At 44.8% G+C, this 21445-nt stretch overlaps 1 protein-coding gene across 1 annotated transcript; it reads right to left on the reverse strand.

Moving 5' to 3' along the window:
* Positions 1-4172: 4172 nt before the first annotated feature.
* Positions 4173-20057, reverse strand: Iyd (iodotyrosine deiodinase). The gene is made up of 5 exons (XM_057762576.1): positions 19887-20057; positions 15042-15233; positions 13677-13836; positions 8199-8355; positions 4173-5730 (listed from the first exon to the last, which is right to left on the reverse strand). The coding sequence occupies exons 1-5, from the start codon at positions 20050-20052 to the stop codon at positions 5548-5550; spliced, it is 858 nt and encodes a 285-aa protein (XP_057618559.1). The 5' UTR covers positions 20053-20057; the 3' UTR covers positions 4173-5547.
* Between the last annotated feature and the right edge of the window lie 1388 nt (positions 20058-21445).

The raw sequence follows: 21445 nt of genomic DNA on the forward strand, positions 1-21445 counted from the left end.
GTGAGGATTTAAGAGGGAGTCTGCCTCTATACTAGATACTGTGGGTACTAGAAGCAGACACAAGACACCTACACCAAAGCAAAGATCTTATTTTTCACAGCAGCCCACAACATTGCTTCTTCACACTCCTTTGCCATGGACAATATTTGGAGGCAGAATCAGTAATGTTTACTAATGGAATGTTGGGGTAAAAGAATGATCCAAAATCCTTTCTAAACTGGGACCCTAACAAGAAAAGTGTGAATTGATGGTTCGGGTAAAGGTTGATGAAAAATCAAGTACTTTGGACAGGGAAAGCTGACGGCTGGAAGATGTCTGTATGGAAAGCAGTCCGGCATGAGAGTCTGGGGCTTAGGAGCAAGGGCCAAGGCTGGAGGTACACTTGGTAAACACTCCCTTAGCAGACGGATGGTCTTGACCACATGAAGACTGATGTGTCCACTAGAGATTGCTGTCTGTTTCTTCCTCACCTGGACAGCAGGCTTCCTTGCAGCTACTGTTAAATACGAATTCCTGTTCCTAGACTCCTTTGTCTCTTTCATGTGAAATTTTGTGGTCCAATCGATAGGTAGATGGATGAGAAGAGAGATGGATAATAAATAAATATCTCTGCATTGATATTCAATATGCACACCGTATTTTTTTGGAAACTTATCATTCTTCCAGAATTGAGTTTGGCTGTGATGGTGGAGGCCATGGTTCATGGCTATGAGACAGGGCAAATGAGCAGTTGAGGATGGTCCTGAATTCTCTGACCTGGTGGATTTGGTTTTGAACATCTTCCTCCAAGCAGGAGGAGGGAAAAATAATCCCGTTTGTGTAAGCCACCGGAGTTGGGTTTGTTTGTTATGTTTTGGCCATACTGTATCTTCAAACAACCCCCTAAAAGCATACCCAATTGCCAAGGCAACCATGCTGGGAGGCAAGGCCTGATGGGAAGTCTATAGAGGTAAGGTTGTGCCTCCATGAAGCGAATAATGCTAACTCTGAAAAATGGCGTGATCCTCCATGTTTGATCTCTCACTCTTTCATCTATGATGTCTTCAGCCATGTTATAACACACAGAAAGACTTCCATGAAACACGGCCTGCTGAACTTTGAGTAAAAGATATTTCCTTGTTTATAAATGTCCCCATCTTTGATATTTTGTTATATACATATCAAAATATATATATTGTTTATATAACAGTGTATATATAAATTAAAACTGAATGGACATACATATTACTAACATAAATTCTAAATAAGATAAAATTAATCTCCTTGAGGAAGAGCAACTTAGATAAATACTTCATTAACTCAAGCTCAACAAGATAAATTCCATTAAGTCATGAGTCTCTTAAAAATGTTCAACTCCTGAAGGCTGGAGACACGGCTCAGCAGTTAAAAGTGCTTGTTGCTTTCCCAGGAACCCAAGTCCCAGCAGCCATGTCAGGGGGTTCACAACTACCTGTAACTCCAGCTCCCGGGGCCCAATGCTCTCTGCTGGACCCTGAAGCCACCCGCACTTACACATGCATAGACTGCCATGCAAACACACACATACACATACATAATATACAAAATAAATTAAAATCATTTTCAAATTTCCCAACTCTTTATAATAATGCATTATATTTGAAATTTTAGCATTTCAAATATTAGCATGATGGTTTACAACCAATTATGCCATTATGTACTTTTTAATTTATTTTTGAGAGGGTGTCTCACTGTTGCCTAGATTGATCTCAAACCTAAGGATTCACCTGCACTGGTCTCCTGAATAGCTGGGATTACAGGTGTGTAGCGCCGGGCATGCCTTGGAATTCTCACCTACCTAAGCATCTCTAATCCTGATAAAGTTATAATGAGTCTGTTCATGTACTGCTAATGTGCTATGTCAGGTTATACCCCTCTGTCAAATCACAACTCAAAAAACACCAATTTTGCCTTTTAGCTTCAGATCGTGAGCTTTTAATTCACAGTTAATTCACTCCAACAAGAAAAACAGAACACAATGAGATTCCCCTATAGTGAGTGTGAAAGTATCAACAATATGGATGTGGTGATTTTCAATATCCTTGTGTTTAATTCTACATGTTCCAGGTCTTGGTAAGTCACTCACTCAACAAGGGACAGACTTTGTACCCCAGGGGACTCGGGGGTGCTAAAGTAGCAGCTCTTGAGCAGGAACACAGCATGGCTGATGTCTCAGATCAGCTGAGGAAGGTGGACAGGAGTGAGATGAGGTCCTCAGGAGCTAGGGAATGAGGATCCTAAGCCTTCTTTGGGGTTATTATCGCACGGACAAGGGGCTTCTATTCTGTATGCTTCAGAAGGATGCCATTTTAGAGCCCATGTTCCAAACTGGAAGTTCTACTGGGCTGATGCCACTTCCTGCCTGACCTCATAGACTCCAGTTCTCCGTTCGAATGTTTCCATGTCACCTTAAAAATGCTCCAGTGCTGTTGCATTTGATGCTGAGCCGCAGTTCTCTAGTTGTAACACTTGCCACTCCCCTTGGTGTGACTTTCTAGAAACTCGGCAGAATGGGATTAAAGCCGTTCACATTCCAGCAGCATTGCTCTGTTTAACTTGGCGGCACTGCTGCTTGGACATGGTCCCCTCCTGAGTCTCCCCAGCACGTTCTCCACAGATTAGCTGAGACCACCCAGAAGGGTGCTGGCTACTCTCCACTCTGCTTTGTTTTAGTGGGGGAGGTGGGGGCACCATGGAGGCAGAGCTGGTGCCACTTCGTTCTTATCTCTCACCTTTTATACTTCTGTGTAGATTGGTGATATTATGTTTCATAATTCTATTTCACCCAAATAATAAGGGGCTACTTTGTAGGTAGCTAGGAAATAGCCATTATGGTTCTTGTTCCCCTCAGGCAAAATATTCACTGATAACCATATTTCTTCCAGTTAGAATACAAAATTCCGATTGCTCTTCAAAAGCTCAAATCTTCAGACACATCAGTTGGTGAACCATCTTTCTGGTGAATAGTCACCCTATTTGTCCATGCGGTGTAAGATGGAGTACACGGTGGCGTGTGAGCATGTGCAAGGCAGCATAAGACAGAGTACATGTTTGTGTCTGAGCATGTGCAATATCCATCCCCCCCCCCCCCCAATTTCACTTATCAGAGAAAGCACTATTCCTCCCATAAGGAGCAAATAAGAAACAGGAAAGGGACTGTCCTCAGTACTCCTGAGATGGAAGTTTCACTAACAGCATGTATATGGCCTACCTCTCATTGGAAGACGGTAGCGAGGTTTGCTCTGTTCCACTCTTCCTATGTGGGAGCTCCTTCTTTGTCTTTGTAGTAAGCTGTATATGTGGTGCTTTGTCCCTGTGTACTTTGTCGTGTGTCACACATGTACTATCAATACCCAAACTACAGTGTTCCCTAGCTAGTAACTACCACCACCACCATCAGCACCACCACTATCCGCCACCATCACCACCACCACCACCATCACCACCACCACCACCATCACCACCACCACCACCACCACCACCACCACCACCACCACCACCACCATCAGTACCACCACTATCCACTGCAATCATCACCATCAGCACCACCACCACCATCAGCATCACCACCATCAGCACCACCACCACCACCATCAGTATCACCACCATCATCAGCACCACCACTATCCACCACTATCACCATCACCACAACCATCACTATTACCACCACCACCACCATCATCATCACCGCCACCACCTCACCACTACCACCGTTATTTTGTTCTGAATTCCCCAAAAGGCATCTGCCAAAGCCCTTCTTAGAGCTTTATCTTTGTGACTTTGTTGAACATGAGAGACCAGGGTCATGTATCTTTTTAGGGACAATGATAGGAAAATGACCAGCTAGTTCCCCGTGATGCTGTTTACTTGAGGGTCCCTCATTTCCACTCCTGTGGAACCTTGGCTTTCTTCATCCTCTCTGGTGGCTATATACCTGAACAGTCACAATGGGGACCCTTTTCCTTCCCCACCTTCCATGTGTGGGGCTAGGAGGGACCCTACAAAGGCAACAAGGTCCTTTTTGCACCTCAGTTTTACTCTGAAGAACAGATGAAAACAACATCAAAGAAAATTTTGAGCTCCATTTCCAGACGTTAGAAAAAGATGACATATTGAATGTGTGTTTGTGCTTATTTATACTGTGACAACCAAGTATTTATTATTCTGATATTTGAAACTCAGAGAAACTTTGTCCAATACAATAATAAGATGTACATAAATTGGTTCCCATTCCCGCCCATGAGAATCTACAAAAACCACAATAGCATTAAAAGAAACTTCATTTCAGCAAAACCCTAGGGACACACACTGGTCACAGGGAGGGGAGGGAAAGTGCATGTAGAGAAAACCGAAGATGTGTAGATGTTGCGAGCATCTCGATACTTCAAAGGACCTCAAGGCTAAAGGTGTTGGTTCCTGTAAGTCTAATTCTGTTTCAGAGCAAAGAAAGACCATCTTCCCCACATGAGGGGGCACCAGCTTTCTCTCATTAACAGCCCAGCTGAGGTACAAAGAAGAAAAGGAGGAATAGTGGGAAGAAAAGGACAAAAGGAAAAGGAAAATGGAGAGGAGGAGGAAGATGCCACGGTAGTGACACCAAGACGCGAATAGACTAGCTGGATGGACAAATGCCCAAACAACAAAAATAAAGACATGGACACCAGGACACTGGGAGTGCCAGTGGGTGGGGAGGGGTGATGGACTAGCTCTGGCAGAAACAGTTGGACACTTGTCCCCAGGGAAGTCCCAAAGAATATTGCTGTTTCCTGAAGAACAGGTAGGTGTGTTTCATGAGAGCAGAAGGAAGGAAAGGCTGTGTGTGGTGAGCAGTTCCTCTGAAAAGCTGGAGCTGCTCTGTGCTGGCTGCCAACTTCTTTTGTGCAAACACCTTCACCAAGGGCAATTTTAAGCCTCAACCAATTGAATAACTTGTTCCAAAATTCCAGAATATTTAATTCCCAGGTTCCACGTGCTAGTATAAACCAGCTCTAACACACCCCGTGCAGTTATAATGTACAGATAACTGCCAGCAAGGTCATGGCACAGAGTATTAGTGACTTTAATGGTTATTCATTCAAGATTGAATTTCCATGGAGCACAATAGCAGAATAGGTCTCAATAGCACATTCATAGTCTCAAAGCCACCAGAAAGCAAAAGGCCAAAAGACCACGTTATTAGTAAATATTTAAATTATAAATCATTGTATAGGTAACCCTTAGAACTACAGCAAACTTTCAAATGGGATTTCTCTGTATGAATTTTCTAAGTAAATGGAAATAATCGCCTCTAATTTTGTAGAGGAGTTAAGGTGTGCATGCTTCTTGACTTCTTACCCTGTGTTCACTAAAACAGTTCATCAAAAACAGTACTTACTGGACAGAAAGTTCTAGAGAGTGTGAAAAGATTTTATGACATGAGAAGTACCTTTCTTGCTCACCAGTGGGCAGAGGAGACCTGACTCAGAGAGCAAGAGAAGCCAGCAGACCCAGAGGGGGGAAGCAAGTGTCATCCCAGCACGGGGTGACTGATTATATTGTCACCATGATCTGGTCCAGAGCTTTCCGCTTGAGGTCAGGCACTGTGGCCTCTCTGCTGGGGTACCCCACAGGAAGCAACACCAGCAGCTTCTCATGTGAGGGACGGCCCAGGAGCAGCCTCAGACGAGGACCACAGTTTAGGGGCGTGGTCGTGACTGTCACTAGCCCTGCGTTCTGAAACAAGAGAGAACAAACAAGCACTTTAATGTCAGGCAAAACACAACTCTTTTTCCAGCCCAGGGCCGTTCTCATCTTTTCTACTCCTGCTCATTTGTCATTTCTCGCTGAAGTTGAGTGGCAAAGAGGCTGGCAGTTAGGTGATGCCCTATGAACCTTGCCAGTGCTCCCCTGCCTGCCTCCTCTTTAGACAAGTAACAGGAAAAACCTCGAAGAATAACATCTTATTTTCTAATGAGTGAGCAATAGGAATGACTGTTTTATGAAAGTGACTTTGAAGAGTAACTCTCAGCAGGACTGTGGTGGAGCATACCTTTAATCCCAGCACTCGGGTGGCAGAAGCAGGCAGATCTCTGTGAGTTCGAGGCTGCCCTGGTATACAGAGTGAGTACCAGAACAGCTAGGGTTACACAGAGAAACCCTGTCTCGAGAGAGAGAGAGAGAGAGAGAGAGAGAGAGAGAGAGAGAGAGGGAGGGAGGGAGGGAGGGAGGGAGGGAGGGAGGGAGGGAGGAAGGGAGGGAGGGGGACGGAGGGAGGGGGAGAGAGAGAGAGAGAGAGAGAGAGAGAGAGAGAGAGAGAGAGGGAGAGAGAGAGAGTAACTATCCTTAAAGAATGGCAAAGATAAGCTTAGGATCTGGTCTGTGTCTTGTATCTGACCATAATAGCAATGGCAGTCCAACAACACTGTCTACAGCCTAAGTCCATTGTAGTTTTCCTGACAGACGTTCTTTCCAGAATTCCAGTTACCCATCTGATGATTATTTGTTATTAATAGCCATAATAGTAACTTCTGAACCCACATGTTTATAAGGATCTGGAGTGAATTACTACGGGGTCCCCTGAGGTCTTATACACATCATCACATATCTTCATCCACAAGAGGCATGCAATGCCTAGGGAGATCGCTCCACCAGTGAAGTACCTGCCTTGCAGGCCTGAGGACCTGGGTCCAACCTCACAGAACCCATAACTCATAAAATAATAAAACCCAGGGCTTGTGACACATGCTGGGGAAGCACAGGCAGACGTGTCTGTACACACATACGATGCCCTCTGGGCTCCTCCCCAGCTGTTCCCCCTCCTACCCACGCTTCCCCAGTCACCTGGCCACCTTGAAGCCTGAACCCAGAGGAAGGCCAGGAGCTGCCTCTGGCTTCCTGCATGGCCATCCCATTCCATCTTATCAAGTTACTGTGTTAGGGATCAGGTTCCAGGAACACTTTTCTCTCTTCCCCCAGTCATAAACTGCCTTGGGATTCTGGGAAACTAGAAAGCAACAAGCTCTACAGGAACACTAGTCTGGCTAACCCTTTCCAGAGGCCAAGGGCACTGTGCAAGGGGGCTGGCACCAGGCTCACCCTGCTTCTCCCCAAACCTAAATCAATTGCAATGCTCTATGGTGGACACTGTTCCAAGACACCTTCATTCATCTGCCTACAGGAAGAAAAGCCAAAGCCAAGCTCCTCAGGGTAGTTTGAGAAGCAGCCACAGCCAAATGTTGTAAGGCGTCAGACGCAAGCCACGTCTTTCTCGGAGATGCCGAGGAACCTCATCTGTATAAAACTGACCCTTCCTTCAAAGCAGGACCACTCTCTCTTGCAATATTGTTCATTGCGTTAATTTGTGTGTTTAGCAGCTCTCCCTCATCCCTCCACCGAACCCCAAGTCTCCATCAGATGAACTGTTAATACGCTATCTAATCCCCAGAGTTTTCCAAAGATGGCACAGGGTTTGAGAGGCAGAGCTCAGTCCTGCTCCGTTTCACATTTGCGTTGCTCTAGGACCTCTGCAGAAAAATTGTAAGCTCATGGCTATCTTCCTGAGGCAATGCAGAATAGGGAACCTCTCAAGGAAGGAGTTGAGAGCCTGGTGGCTGCTTAATCATCACATCAGCCTAGAAAGGAGCAGTGTGAGCTGAGGGGAGTGTATCTCTGAGATCTTCTGGCTCTGCTTTCTGCTCCTGTGACTGCTCAGAGCCCTAAGCTCCATGCTGTTTATGGAAGAGAGCAAACACCGCTTTTCTGACTCTGAGATATTACAAGTGAATTTCCAAGGAGAAAATCAGCTTGCAGAATCGTGATGCCCACCAATTCTGGTTTCCAGGGTTTGCTGTCAATCACATTGACCTTTTCTAGAAACTCAACTTTAGATAAACAATTCTCAAATGATCCCTAAATTGGAAACTTGCCTGAAACTTCCTGCTAAAGCAGTGGTTCTCAACCTGTGGGTCATAACCCCCAAAGCCCATTGGAAAACACAGATATTTACATTATGATTCGTAGCAGTAGCAAAATCACATTTATGAAGTAGCAACAACTTAATTTTTTTTTGGTTGGCGGTTATCATAGCATGAGAATCTGTGTTAAAGAGTCACAGTGTTAGGAACAGCGAGAACCGCTGGCTAAAGCCACTCTTGGTTCCGTGTCTTCCTGGTCTACCTTGGGCATGCAGATGGGCAACATACCTGCAGTGCAGCCAGCAGGATGCCACAGGCAATGGACACGCTGATCTCATTGTAGTAGTGGACCTTTTTCTTTCCATTTGCAGCATAACCGTGCACTTGTTTGAAAATGAGAATCAGAACCGGGGCGGTGTCCAGGTACTCCTTAATCCAATTGGTTCTGGAGGGATGCCATGGAGAGATATTCAGGAGAATATTTACTCAAATTTGGGTTGCTTTTTATTCTCTTCTTTCTAAAAAAAAAATAAACTACCCTAGTTTATCCACACATTTACTTAGTTTAAATACACATTTACTTCTCTTTTTTATTTTAAAGCAAAAAGAACTGGACTTTTAACTCTTTTCCACATTCATCTTTTTTCTATAATGTTAATGAAGTCGAAAACTGTGTGTGTGTGTGTGTGTGTGTGTTAGCATTGCAAAGCTTGTGAAAGATTGAAAGAGGCAAAGATCCTACAGCCTGGGGTCACCAAGCTGATACTCAGCAAAATGAGGCCTGCTGGGCGGCACTAAAGAACCAGATAACAAGTGTGTCCAAGTATTCCAAGCAAAGTGTTGATTTGGAAAAGAACACTGAAGCCACAGAAACGAACTTCAGTTGCTCAGTGAAGCTGAAGAAGGAGAGTTGGAGAAAGTGCCCCAGGAGGAATGAATGGGCGAGTATGGCCAGTAAGGAAAGAGGATGTGGAAAGACCAGAAAACTTCCCGGAGCCCGAAGGACGGAGGGCATGCCAGGCCATAGTGGGCTGGTAGGTACCTGTAGATTTTGCAAGGTCTTGGCCTTCATTTGGTAGGTGATGGAGGGTTTACCCTGCATTGTTGACCAGAGCAACGTGTGATAAAATCCATTTCAGGAACGTGGATTGTGTGAGTAAGAACTACAAAGTCATCCTTGATGGAGGGAAACTATAAGCCTGGCCGGGGCCATGCCACAGGCAGGAGGGTGGTCAAAGGAGGGCCAGGCTGGGGAGAACAGAAGGAGGAGGTAAGGGTTCCAGGACAAGGAAAGGAGCAAGTGGAGGAGACAGCAGTGGTGGCAAGGGGAATTAGCAGATGACAGAAGAAGGAGGAACCCTCACTGGCGAAAGAGGCAGTGGCTTCTGAGTGAGCCAATGGGTATCAATGATAGCTTGAAATTTTTGTCCTTCACTCCAAACATATCTTCCTTGATTCCATTACTCTGGCCCCCTACATCTGTGCTGAAACTTCATTCTAGAAGAGATGTCGAAAAGAGAGCTAACTGCTTCCTGTTCCCCATGGGCTATTATGTGCAACTAATTATCAAGAGGCGGTCCCTATTCATTTTATTGTTTAGCCCAGTTACGTGTCACTATTTAAAGACACCTGAAGCGTATAGCCCTCTGTTGCTCTCAAGACATCGCTCTCAAGGATCGTCTGGTCCATTCAGCCAGCTGAGCCCCATTGTTAGTACTTTCCCACCTCCCAGAAATGGAGAACATTCATTGTTTAGATCAACTCCGGAGCCAGGGTAGCTGGCTGCATTCTCTCTGCCACTTCCTCGTGTGAGAAGCTTGCTCCTGTGTTTCCATCTCGCGTGTTCATCGTTAAGTGAGTTAATGTGGAAAGTGACTTGTACTAATACAAGCATCACAATTTGAAATCTCAGAAATGCTGATATAAAAGGATCCCTTTTATTTTTTTAAATTTATTTACTATGTATACAATATTCTGTCTGTGTGTGTATGCCTGCAGGACAGAAGAGGGCACCAGACCCCATTACAGATGCTGTGAGCCACCATGTTGTTGCTGGGAATCGAACTCAAGATCTTTGGGAGAGCAAGCAATGCTCTTAACCTCTGAGCCATCTCTCCAGCCCCTAAAAGGATCCCTTTTAATCACTGTCTGGGCTCCCTGGATTTCCAGCATTCAGTGGTCCCCAATGATTCACGCTGCTGCCGGCAGGCCATGAGCAGGCCAGCAGTTGCTCTCCATCCTGCACCAAGGGAGATGAGCACCCCCAAGAGGCTGTGCCGTGACCCAGGCTGCATTTTGCTATGTAATTTGTACTATGCTTTTGACATTTTCATGATTTAAGATTCTGATCATATTCATAATGGTCAAAATTAACGTTAAAATATTTATTTATTTTTATGTTATGGGTATGAGTGCCTTGTATGCACGTAAGTATGTATGTATGCCGTGTGGATACCTGGTGCCCAGAGAAGCCAAAAGAAGACACTGGATCCCCTGGGACCAGAGTTACAGACCACTGTGAGTTGCCATATGAGTGCCGGGAATCAAACTCAGGTCCTCTGTAAGAGCAGCAAGTGCTCTTAATCGCCTAATCCTTTTTCCAGACCTGATTAAAATTTAAAAGTGTATAAAATATGTGCAGAGTAGAGGTAAATAATACGCATGTTTAAAGGATTTGAGGATGATTATGAGCTGGTTTGTTGTTGTTTTTACTCTTTTAATCTCTGTTCTTTTGGGGGGCACCATCCAGCTCCCAAACAAATCATACACGGAGTCTTATTTTTACCTATGAATGCCTGGCTTTAGCTTAGCTTGTTCTAGCTAGCTCTTCTTAGCTTATCCTGTCTACCTTTTGACTCTGGGCTTTTACCTTTCTCTATATCTTTTCTTTCCTTCTTATTTCATGTCTGGCTGTGTGGCTGGGTGGTTGGTCCCTTTTTCCTTGCTCCTCGATCTCTTCCCAGATTTCTCCTCCAATTTATTCTCTCTTCCTGCCAGCCCCACCTATCCTTTCTCCTGCTTCGCTATTGGCCATTCAGCTCTTTATTAGACCAGTCAGGTGTTTCAGTAACACAACTTCACAGAGTTAAACAAATGCAACATAAAAGAATGCAACACATCTTTGCATCATTAAAACAAATGCTTTCCAGCATAAACACATGTAACACATCTTAAAATAATATTCCACAACATGGTTAAACAGCTCACCGATATTCTAAGGCAAGGTGATCACTCAAATATATTTTTCATTTACTTTACATACCTTATCACCTAATTTTTTGTTTAGTCTTGGTTAATTCAGTTTTATACGAATTCTTTAAGACATGAGAGCAAACAGAAAGCTACAAGAGCAAGGACCCCTGAAAGGAGAGTTGGCAAATTCAGGTCTGGGTAGAGGTCTCCCCAAACTAGGAACGGTAAGGTTTTTATGGTCTGCTGGACCCATGTTACATGTTGAAAATACCAGCTATGGGCTTCAAAGGTGGCTAAAAAGAGTGACTGGGCACGTTGTCCACTTGCCGTTCAGCATGCATGCCTGTGGCACATATGTATGTGGTATGTGTCTGTGTGTGAGGTGTGTACTGGTCACATGCCCATGTGCCCATGCAAAGATCAGAGGAAAACATCCAACATTCTACTCTATTGCTCTCCATCTTATTCCCCCAGAGACAGTCTCTCTCACTGAAGCTAGGACCAGGCTGGCAGCCAACAAGTCCCAGTAATCCTCCTGTCTCTGCCCCACACACATAACAATGGAGTGACAGGTGTGCGCAGTCATTTCTAGTTTTTTAAGAACATTGTTTATATTATCATTTAAATTGTGTGTGTGCACGCGCATGTGTGTACGTGTGTTTGTGCATGTGTCTGTATGTAGGTATATATACTTATGCAGGTATAAAAAAGCCAGCGGTGTCAGATGCCCTGGAGCTAGAGTTAAGGTAATTGTGAGTCCCTGATTTGGTTGCTGAGAATTGGGTTCAGGTCCCCCGGAAGAGCAGTACATGCTTTCAATCTCTGCACCATCTCTCCAGCACACACTCCCATAACACGGGTGCTAGGGCTGTGAACCCAGGTTCCCAGGCTTGCCCGGTAAGCACTCCTACCTCTGAGCCACCCACCCGGCTCCCACTGGTGCCCATCATTTTTAACTACGATGTCTTCCATTGCCTAATATGCACCTACTGCGATTCTGGACACAAGAGGCTTTTAAGTGAGGATAGTGAGAGACTTTTAAACCTGGGCTCTTTGAACGCCTGGAGGGGTGTGTGTGTGTGTGTGTGTGTGTGTATCTTTGTCTGTGTGAGTGTGTGTCTGTGCAAGTGTGTCCCAATGTACATGTTGTTGGTTAAGCGACTCTGTAACTGAATTGTATTCTCCAGAGGTACTTGGTTTGATTATAGATTAGTAAACAAAAAAGCCTATAAAATCAGAAGAAAAGTAAGCATAGTGAAAATGCTGAGTGGTGCGGCTGTTTTAGATTCTTGGAAGGTGTTTGTAAGGACAATGGGCGCAGAGGAGAGGACAGTTCTGTGTCGGTGACAGGAAGTGTCCAGCTAGTTTAGTATTTCACTAAGTGCAGACCTCAAACTGACTTTTACTCAGCCATTCCTCCCAGGAATAGACAGTAGGGATTATAATTTCACTGCTAATACCCCACACCTATCTGAGAGCATGGTATGAAGTTATGTTCTCCATAACACATGAGTTCTGATACAGTATAAATATCCTAGAGAAAATTGTCCCTTCAGGATAACAGGGCCGAGAGGTCTAGGTCTTCTCGCCTTGCTCCCGCTCCTGGGATAGAAGTCCTACCTTGTCTCCAAGCTTGTGACCCCACTGTTCTTCTCAGCCCCATCACTGTGGAGTGTCAAATGGGTGATAAAGAACCTGTCACAGAAGGCCCACCTCAGGGAGACAGAGGTATTGGGCCTCTCTGTGCTCCGAGAGCTAAGCACTTGACTTGCCTCCTTTAGAACCTTCTTGAGAGGTGAGAGGCAGTACCCACCCACCTTGACCCCTCTCACCCTATTTCCTTTCTGTTTTCTTTTGCAGGGAGGAACCCACAGTCCCTTTTGAATAGAACCCATGTCTGTTTGATGGCACAGATCTATTTAGCTTGTCCTTAAAACAAGACTCGTTTTTCTTCATTTGAAATCTTTTAAAAAGGGTGTCGCAATAATATGTTCCAGACAGGGGGAAAGTGAAGTAATTCTTCAGTTTTAGGTAAGGAGTGATTATTTCTTGGCTAGAGAGATGACTGAGAAGTTAAGGGCACTTTCTGCTGTTCCAGGGGACCCACGCTCAGGTTCCAGCAACCACATCAGGCAGCTGTTAAGTGCCTGTAACTTCAGGGGATCCAATATCTCTGACTTCTATGGGAACCAACACATACATATCGACCCCCTGACATACAGATGCATAATCATAAGTTAAAATATAAAAGAAATCTTTAAACATTTTAAAAATAATGAAAAGCAGCAATGATTTGGGTCAGCGCCTTTGCAGAAGCTGGTTCTTACTTTTCACAACCACTTCAAAATAAAGCAAGAAACAAAACAAAACAGAAACAGGCGAGACTTGACCCATGCAGCCTGTGCGCATGGATTCAAATATCACACTGAGCCATATTAGTATGAGCAGTTAATATAGCATCAAAATAAGATAATTAATAAAAATAACGTTGAATTCCACAAACCCAGGGCCTACCATGGTAATTTCGTCCTTTAACAGTCAAAGACAAGCCTCCCTAGCTCATCAGCTCTGTACCTCAGTTTCTTCAGGTCTGTGACCCACCGGTCTCCCATCCTCCTCATGTAGTTCATCTCTTCCTCCTCCTCGATGATCTCTCGGATCTGATGCTTCACGACTGGGTCCTTCACCACCACAAAGGTCCAGGGCTCAGTGTGGGCCCCACTTGGCGCGGTTCCTGTTGCCCATCACATCAAAATCAACGTAAGACAGAAGAGGAGCGGAAAGCTGCTCGTTAAGAGGAAGCACACTAGCAGCTGTTGTGGTGATGCATGCCTGGAGTCCCATCCAGTACTCGGGAGGTTGAGGCAGGAGGATCACAGGCACAAGCAGGGACGGTGTGATAAAGCTCTAGAGCAGTGATTCTCATCCTGTGGGTCGAGAACTGCACAGGGGTCCACCTATCAGATGTCCTGCGTGTCGGACGTATACATTTCAATTTGCAACAGTAACAAAATTGCAGTTATGAATAGTAATGAAAATAATGTTATAATTGGGGGGCATCACAACACAAAGAATTGTATTAAAGGGTCACAGCTTAGGAAGGTTGAAAAGCACTGCTATAGAAGGAGGAAGACGAGCAAGAAGAGGAAGAAGAGAAGAGAAATTTACCTTAATTTAAACACACACACATGCACACAAGCACACACTCACAGGGTTGGAGTAATGATTGTTGCCACTTAGGATAAGGGTACAACTATCTAAGGCATTTGTACTCTTAGCTGAAACAAAATGTTCTTGACACGTTTCGGGTTAGAGCTGGGTCTCAATGAGCACGGGACAAGCTCCACACAGGAGCTTAAATGTGGCTTAGGCAGAGTAGGACCACAGCAAGGACAGTCACAGAGGAGTGTGGAGCAACACAGTTCTTAATTTCCCCCTTAACAGAGACAGGAATATACATTTCAGTGAACTGATCTTGCTTCAGTTTATTTTGCAAATTCACATAAGGAAATCTTGCTACTTTGTTAGCTCAAGCAATTACTGTACCTGAATGACAGGAAGGTTGTTTCCTGGAAGATAAACATGTGAATGTGAATTGAGTGTAGACGAGGGGCCTGTTTCAGTGAGGGGAGAGATATTTCTCCTGCACTGTGCACTAACCTATTCAGAGTATTTAGTTTTAAATAGAAGTTCATACAATGTATCGACTTCATAAGTTGCAAACTGTCATCACATCTTTTACACACTTACACACACACACACACAGAGTCAAAATGTAGTAAGTAAAAAAAATCACTGGCCATCATGAACAGTGGGAAAACCTTCATAAATAAACAGACTACTCCAGTCGTCTGCATGTTTGGACTTCAGTGCTGTTCCAATGCGCTCACAGCACAGGGGAGTTGATGTTCTCCAAGCCTCAGCACCCAAATTACCAACCTGCTGCCCTGATGACGTTCTCAATGACCTCCATTGGGACTTGCTCGCTGCTGAGGAACCTGACAGAGCGTCTCTTATTGAGGAGTTCGTAGAACTCCTGGGATCTCGTCTTCATTTCCTGCTCTGGGTACCGGGTATGAGAGAACGGGATGTGGTCCACACTCTCCTCTGACTCCTGCCATTCGTCAGCATCTGCAAATAGGAGACAGAGGCACAGCAAATTCAGCTACCTCCCTGGTCACTGTAGGGAAGGGAATGAAGTTCCAGGAGAGTCTGTGAGGTTACATGAGGTCAAAATAGCCAACCGAAGTTTGTATGAAGGAAAATAAAAATACGTAGAAATTTCACCACTAATCATGATCATCCTTCAAATTCTAGGCCTGTTAAAAATCAAAGTAAAGGAGAGTTTTGCCTACAAAAAAAAAATAACAAATGGAAGTTTCTGTTAAATGGTAGAGTAGGTTATTGGATGCAATCTCCCATTTAGGTTACCAAATAAGGTGGTTTTGTCTTTGCAAAGCATTAGGCTGACAACATAGTAAGACATTCCAAAGCCAAAAATGAAGGGGAAATAGGATCCTAGAGAGGTGAGTGCAGAGGCCTGTTTTTCCTGCTTGTGTCTGCCAATCCCTGCAAGTCCAGTTTCCGGTTTCTGATCCTCGGGCAGGAAGGACAACCAAAATCAAAGCCCACACCACACACACAGTCAGAGGTTCAATCAGTTCAGATCTTCAGGTTACATCCCTTGGGAAAGTGTGGATTACAAACAAGTCATCTTTCAGGAGCCTATGACATTTTTGGTGTGTCCTTCCTCTAACTTAGTGTTTCTTCTTGAGAGCACCCCAGTTGTCTAGCATAAGCAAATGACAATATGTAAAGAATTTTAGGAAAAAACCTCAATAATTCAACAATGCAATCCTGCACACGGGGGAACAGAATATCTTAAGTAAAAATTAGTAAACTCAGTGTTTAAAAAGGACAGGTGCCTCAGTGCTCTAAGAACTCACAGGCTCAAAAGAGCAAACAGCTAGGACACCACGCTTAGAGAAGTAAACAGGGCAGACTTATATGATTCTCTATAGTATTGCTGAAGGAAGAAAAAGCTTAACAGCACAGAGATGAAAAATAGAACTTCTGAAAAATGATAGAACTATTTAGATTAAATTGTCCGAATAGAAGATAAGTGGATAGTAAGTCAGAAAAAAAATCTAGGGCAAAGAGCAAAAGACAGAAAACACAGAACAAAAAGAGCAAGGGGAACCAGAGCCAGTTTACTTAGGACCCTGAAGAAAAGCAAAGAAAGAAATGAATTTCAGTTATAGTGGCTTTGGTAGGGTAGCGAGGAGGTTGTAAAGGAAACAGGTAAGAGAGAATACCCAAGGGCCGGCATATAAAGTGTAGTGTACTTAAAGGTCTTTACGGTCCAATCCCATAGTCACACATGGTGGGAGGAGAGAACCAGCTTCTCAGCTTGTCTTCTGACTTACATACATGTACACATGCAGACAAAATCAGAAGCAAGACTACAGTTATAAATTTAACTTTGTGGTTGAGGGGCTCACTATAACATGAGGAACTGTATTAAAGGGTTGCAGCATTAGGAACGTTGAGAACCATTGAGTTAGGAGGAAGTAAGTGTGATGGAGAGTCATTACATGTACCTAGATGTCAATCATCACACGTACCTAGCTATCCGTCATCACGTGTACCTAACTATCAATCATCACATATACCTAGCTCTAGCAACAATCACATGTACCTAACTATCAACCATCACATGTACTTAGCGGTCAATTATTGTATATAGCTTGCTATCAATCAGTTCTAAACAACCCGGAGCATTGCCAGGTGTTCATATACACCTTCCATGACAGTAACACTTTCCAACCATGTAAAGTTGATTCAGAAAACCCTGTGGTGAGGAAGCTGTAGAGGAGCAGATGCAAGGAATGCTCCCTTGGTGGCTTGAATGACATTACCAACCCTTAAGGCCTAGTCATATTTGCATGAGCTATAGGCCACCAGAAGAATAGGTAGCTTCCAAGGCCAAGGTAGCTCTCTTGATGTACCACCATGCAGCAAGGAGCTGCATGAGGCTGCCCAGTGCTAGCCGTTATCTCTGATCAAGACAAACAAAAAGACCCCATCACGTGCAATGGGGCTGTCCTGAGTGACTTTCCTGTGCACTGTGGGGCACATCCTGCATTCTCTTCTGGGGCAGAAGATCCCCAGTCTGTCTGGGGAATGGAGACAGGGACAGCACAGAGGGTCCAGCCTATGAGCTCAGCAATCTCCTGCAGAGACCACAGTGGAGAGCTAACAGGGACCTCTGAAAACAAACAGTGCCACTTCTTTCTGCTCTTGAACTCCTGACTGCTCCCAGGAATGTAGCCTTGGAAGGGAAGGAAAAAACAACTCTGAAATTCTGTTTTCATGCCCCCTTTGTTTGAGGCTTCTCCGTGGGAGTGGCTACCCAGCAAAGAGCTCTATGCCTGCATCCTGGAGACAGACTGCCAGAGTCCTACCAGCCTAGGTGGGTGGTACCCTGCTAGAGCCGTAGTCTGCTATGATGGGGATATTGGTAAATGCTTACCTTATTGTAGTACCGTGAAGATGAAGTGGCCCACTCCAGCACCCGCTGGCTCCATTCTGCTATGCGAGAGTGATGTGGTTTCTGAGTATCTTTGCTCATGCCTCGTCCTTTCTTTGCTCATGCCTCCTCCTTTCTCCCATACATCATCCATTCCTCTCACCTTTTGGTGTCTTCCAAGCCCTGCCTTCAGCCTTCTCTCCCATAGGACCCACTTGGTGAAGTCATTAGTTCTCCACGTTCTGAGCGCCACCTTAAACTAGTGCCATTCTGGCCAGAATCTCTTACCTAACAGCACAGCTAACCTTAAGTCCAGCACATCTTTATATCACCCCCCAAACTGGATCCTTCTCTCTTGTCCATTGATAGCACAGCCTTAACCACTCCCTCGGCCTTCTGTGACTTCTAAAACATGATGCTCTTCACTGTAACTCGGGCATCCAAGGCCCTCCAACCGCACCACCGTTCTCAATGAAAGCTTAGAACAGGCAAGTGCTTCCCAAGTGGGGTCAGAGAGTCCCCTATTTAAATTATCTGACTCAGAAGGTTCTAACTTTACCATGTCACAAAAAAACACCCATAGAATCCGTCCTGTAGTTCATTTTCAATGGAGCATTCAACAAGCCTCATGAGACTCAGTGTTTGATTGCAAGGGAGATGCTGTATTTGATGGTTTGCCTCACGCTAAGCTCACTGCGCATGCTCACTGGGGCTGGCTAAGCAGTCACATTTGCCCAGCTAGGTGCATCAAGTGCATTTTCAATCCACAATATTCTTAACTTGCCACAGGCTTCTCAGGGCGTAACACTATTGCAAATCAATGCACGTCTGTGTAGCTGGTACTCTGAGTAGGGTGTCCTTCAGGATATGACACTAAGAGATAGTCCTCTTGAGAAACTTTCTGACTTGATTCTAATGCATGCACATGCACATATGCGTGTATGCATACACATGCACATTTGCGTGCATGCTTGTGTACACCACACACACACACACATACACACACACACACACACCAGGCAGCCTCTGGGAAGCAAAGACTCACTGAAAATTAAACAGCTTCTTCTTCCAAATAGAATCTATTTCTCACACCCAGCTCAGGCAACATGTCCCAAATGGACTGTGGAATAACCCTTCTGTACACTGTGAAGATGTGCTACTTTCTTTGTTAACAAAGAGCCAATAAGCCAATAGCTAGCCAGGAGGAGATGAGATGGCAGAGCCAAATGAGAGGACTCTGGGAAGAATAAAGGTAGAGTCAGGAGGGGTCTTGAGGAGACAAGGCTCTAAGCAAGATGAAAATGTCATGCTGATAAAAGGTACCACCAGGTGATGGAGGGTAGAAATATGTGTTAATTTAAGTTGCAAGAGCAGTTAATAATAAGCCTAAATTATTTATTGATTGAGCATTTATAATTACTATTAAGTCTCTTTGTGGTTAATTTGGGAGCTGGCTAGCAGGACAAAAGTGGCTGGAGGGACAGGAAACTTGGTCTACACAAATGCAGACTGTTCAAGACTCTTACGAGTTCCCCCTTCCCTCTCTGACTCTTTGAGCTCTTCTCTCTAGGGCCAGCATAGCCATCTCCCTCTTCCCCACCTTCACACCTACACATCTTCTTGGAATCTCTCCCAAGCATTAGACCATAGGGGTAGGCTTGATGTTTCTCCTCTGACATACTCTCCTGCTCCAGCATCCCCTGCTGCTCACACCTGTTAACCCTCGGGGTCAGCTTTGTCCTTTCCCAAAGCCCCAACAGGCCCCCAAGCCTTCCCGAAACACCTGTCCTAATTTCCCAGTGTTTGTCACTAGCCTTGTTTCATATCATTCCCTATACTGGACCTTTATCTTGCTAAGCACAGAAGCTGCTCCTCTTGTCTCTAACCCACAGGCCTGGCATGAGAAAAACTAGTTAATCCCTAGACATGCCACTTTCTCAGTTTCACTATTTCTAATCAAAACCTGGCCACGCTCACTTTCACCCTGTACAGTAGCTCCCCACTCCACCCGGAGAAGGAGACTGTGTTTGCCAGAGGAGGCTCTGAGCTGGGAGAGACCCAAGCCTCCCTGGCTTTGGACTGAGTAGGGGCTGGTACCGGTAAGTGACCTGAGAGAGGACCCGTGTTTGTCACGTATCATTCTGCTTTCACGGGAGTGATGATTTGACCACGTGACTTGCTTTCCACAGCCTGGCATCAGTTTACACATCATAAGGACACGCAGGGTGAAGCCCGGTCCTGCAATGGGTTGTTACCTTCTTCTGCTTGAAGGAGGTCTGTGCTGTCTTTCAAGTCTTCATCCGCCCAGGGGCGAGCTTGAACCTCCTCCTTCTTACTCTCCGGACTCCTATCGGCGTTTTTAAAGATGCACACAATCAAGATGCAGACAACCGCTACTAGCACCGGAGTGAGGAGAAACATGGTCTGTAGTCTGACCCGGAAGGTCAGCACACTCCCACACTGGCGTTTATACAAACAGAGATGGAAGCAGAGAATGCTGGGAGTTGAAGCAAGAAGAGGGAGGTGTGCCAGGAAAGGAGCAAAGTACACACTCTCAAACTCTGTGACGACTTTGTAAAGGAGCAAAGATCACAGTCTTATGCATACATGTTTGGTCCTGCTCCAATGCATGCATTTCTCAAACTTGTGCACTTGCTCAATCTATTCTCAGATGCTAATCACCAAGGGGTATGTTAAATGCTATAATGTGCTAGATTTTCCTGGCAGTGGATAGAAAGGCATTTGACCTTTCTCCTATTTAACTTTGTTCTGAGAGTGTCTCCAATCTTCCTGAACCTAGGAAGTGCCCAGAGAGCTCACTTTTGAAAGAACAGATTTATAAATATAGATTCTGGTGTCCTGAAAGAAAACATCTAGAAAGAGACTTCTCTAGTGCATTTTCAGTTTCATGTGTAAGAGGCATGACCCTGAGATTGTATTTGTTTTCATTAGTGCCTTGCCAATGTATGCAACAGAAAAGAAAGGCTCATGTCTTACGTTAGAGAAAAAAATTTAATCTAGAAAAAGTGATGCAAAAAGTCAAAAATGACTCTATCTAAATTTGAAATCTTTGTGGGCCTTTTTGTTTGTTTGTTTTTTGTTTTGTTTTTATGTTTTTGTTTTGGTCTTAGTTTTTATCTCTGCCCGCGTCTTTGCTGTTCGGGCTGCTATAACAGAAATATCATCGACTGAGTGACTTAAACAACAAAACCATGCATTTTACAAGTTCTAGAGACTGGGAAGTCCAAGCCCCAGGTGCCAGCACACTTGCTTCTTCCTAGCTTGTGTATGGCGGACTTCTCCCGTTGTCCTTACAGCTGGGAACAGGGAGAGGGTGGGGAGAGAGGCGGCTGTTCCATACTGAAAGCTTACCGTGTGGTTCCTGCATGCTCCACACACTAAATCACAGATGCTTCACAAAGCCCTCGTGCGATAGATGCCACTATTGCACCCATTTTCACTCAAAAGAATGAGGCCCAAGTAGGTCATATAACATGCCAACGGCTAATAGAAGGTAAATGGACCATAAATAGCCCTGTCTATTCGCCAAAAGGAGCCCACGTTGTGTACTTCAGCAGAGTAGACTAGAACTCTTAGTTCAGAGCCTGCAGTGTTCAACCTGCCTGGGTCTGGATGGGAAGTTGGAGATTATCTGTTGTGGAATATTATTTTAACTAGGCAAAGACGTGCTACATTTGTTTCTGCTGCCTTTGTTAACTGTGGACAGGCAGGTTACATTTGTCTGTGCTGCATCTGTTTCATTACGTCAAGCATTTGTTTCACTTTGCCTGCCTAAGGGACCTGATGGGTCTAA

Source organism: Chionomys nivalis, chromosome 2 (assembly GCF_950005125.1).
Source record: "Chionomys nivalis chromosome 2, mChiNiv1.1, whole genome shotgun sequence".
Taxonomy (NCBI): Eukaryota; Metazoa; Chordata; class Mammalia; order Rodentia; family Cricetidae; genus Chionomys; species Chionomys nivalis.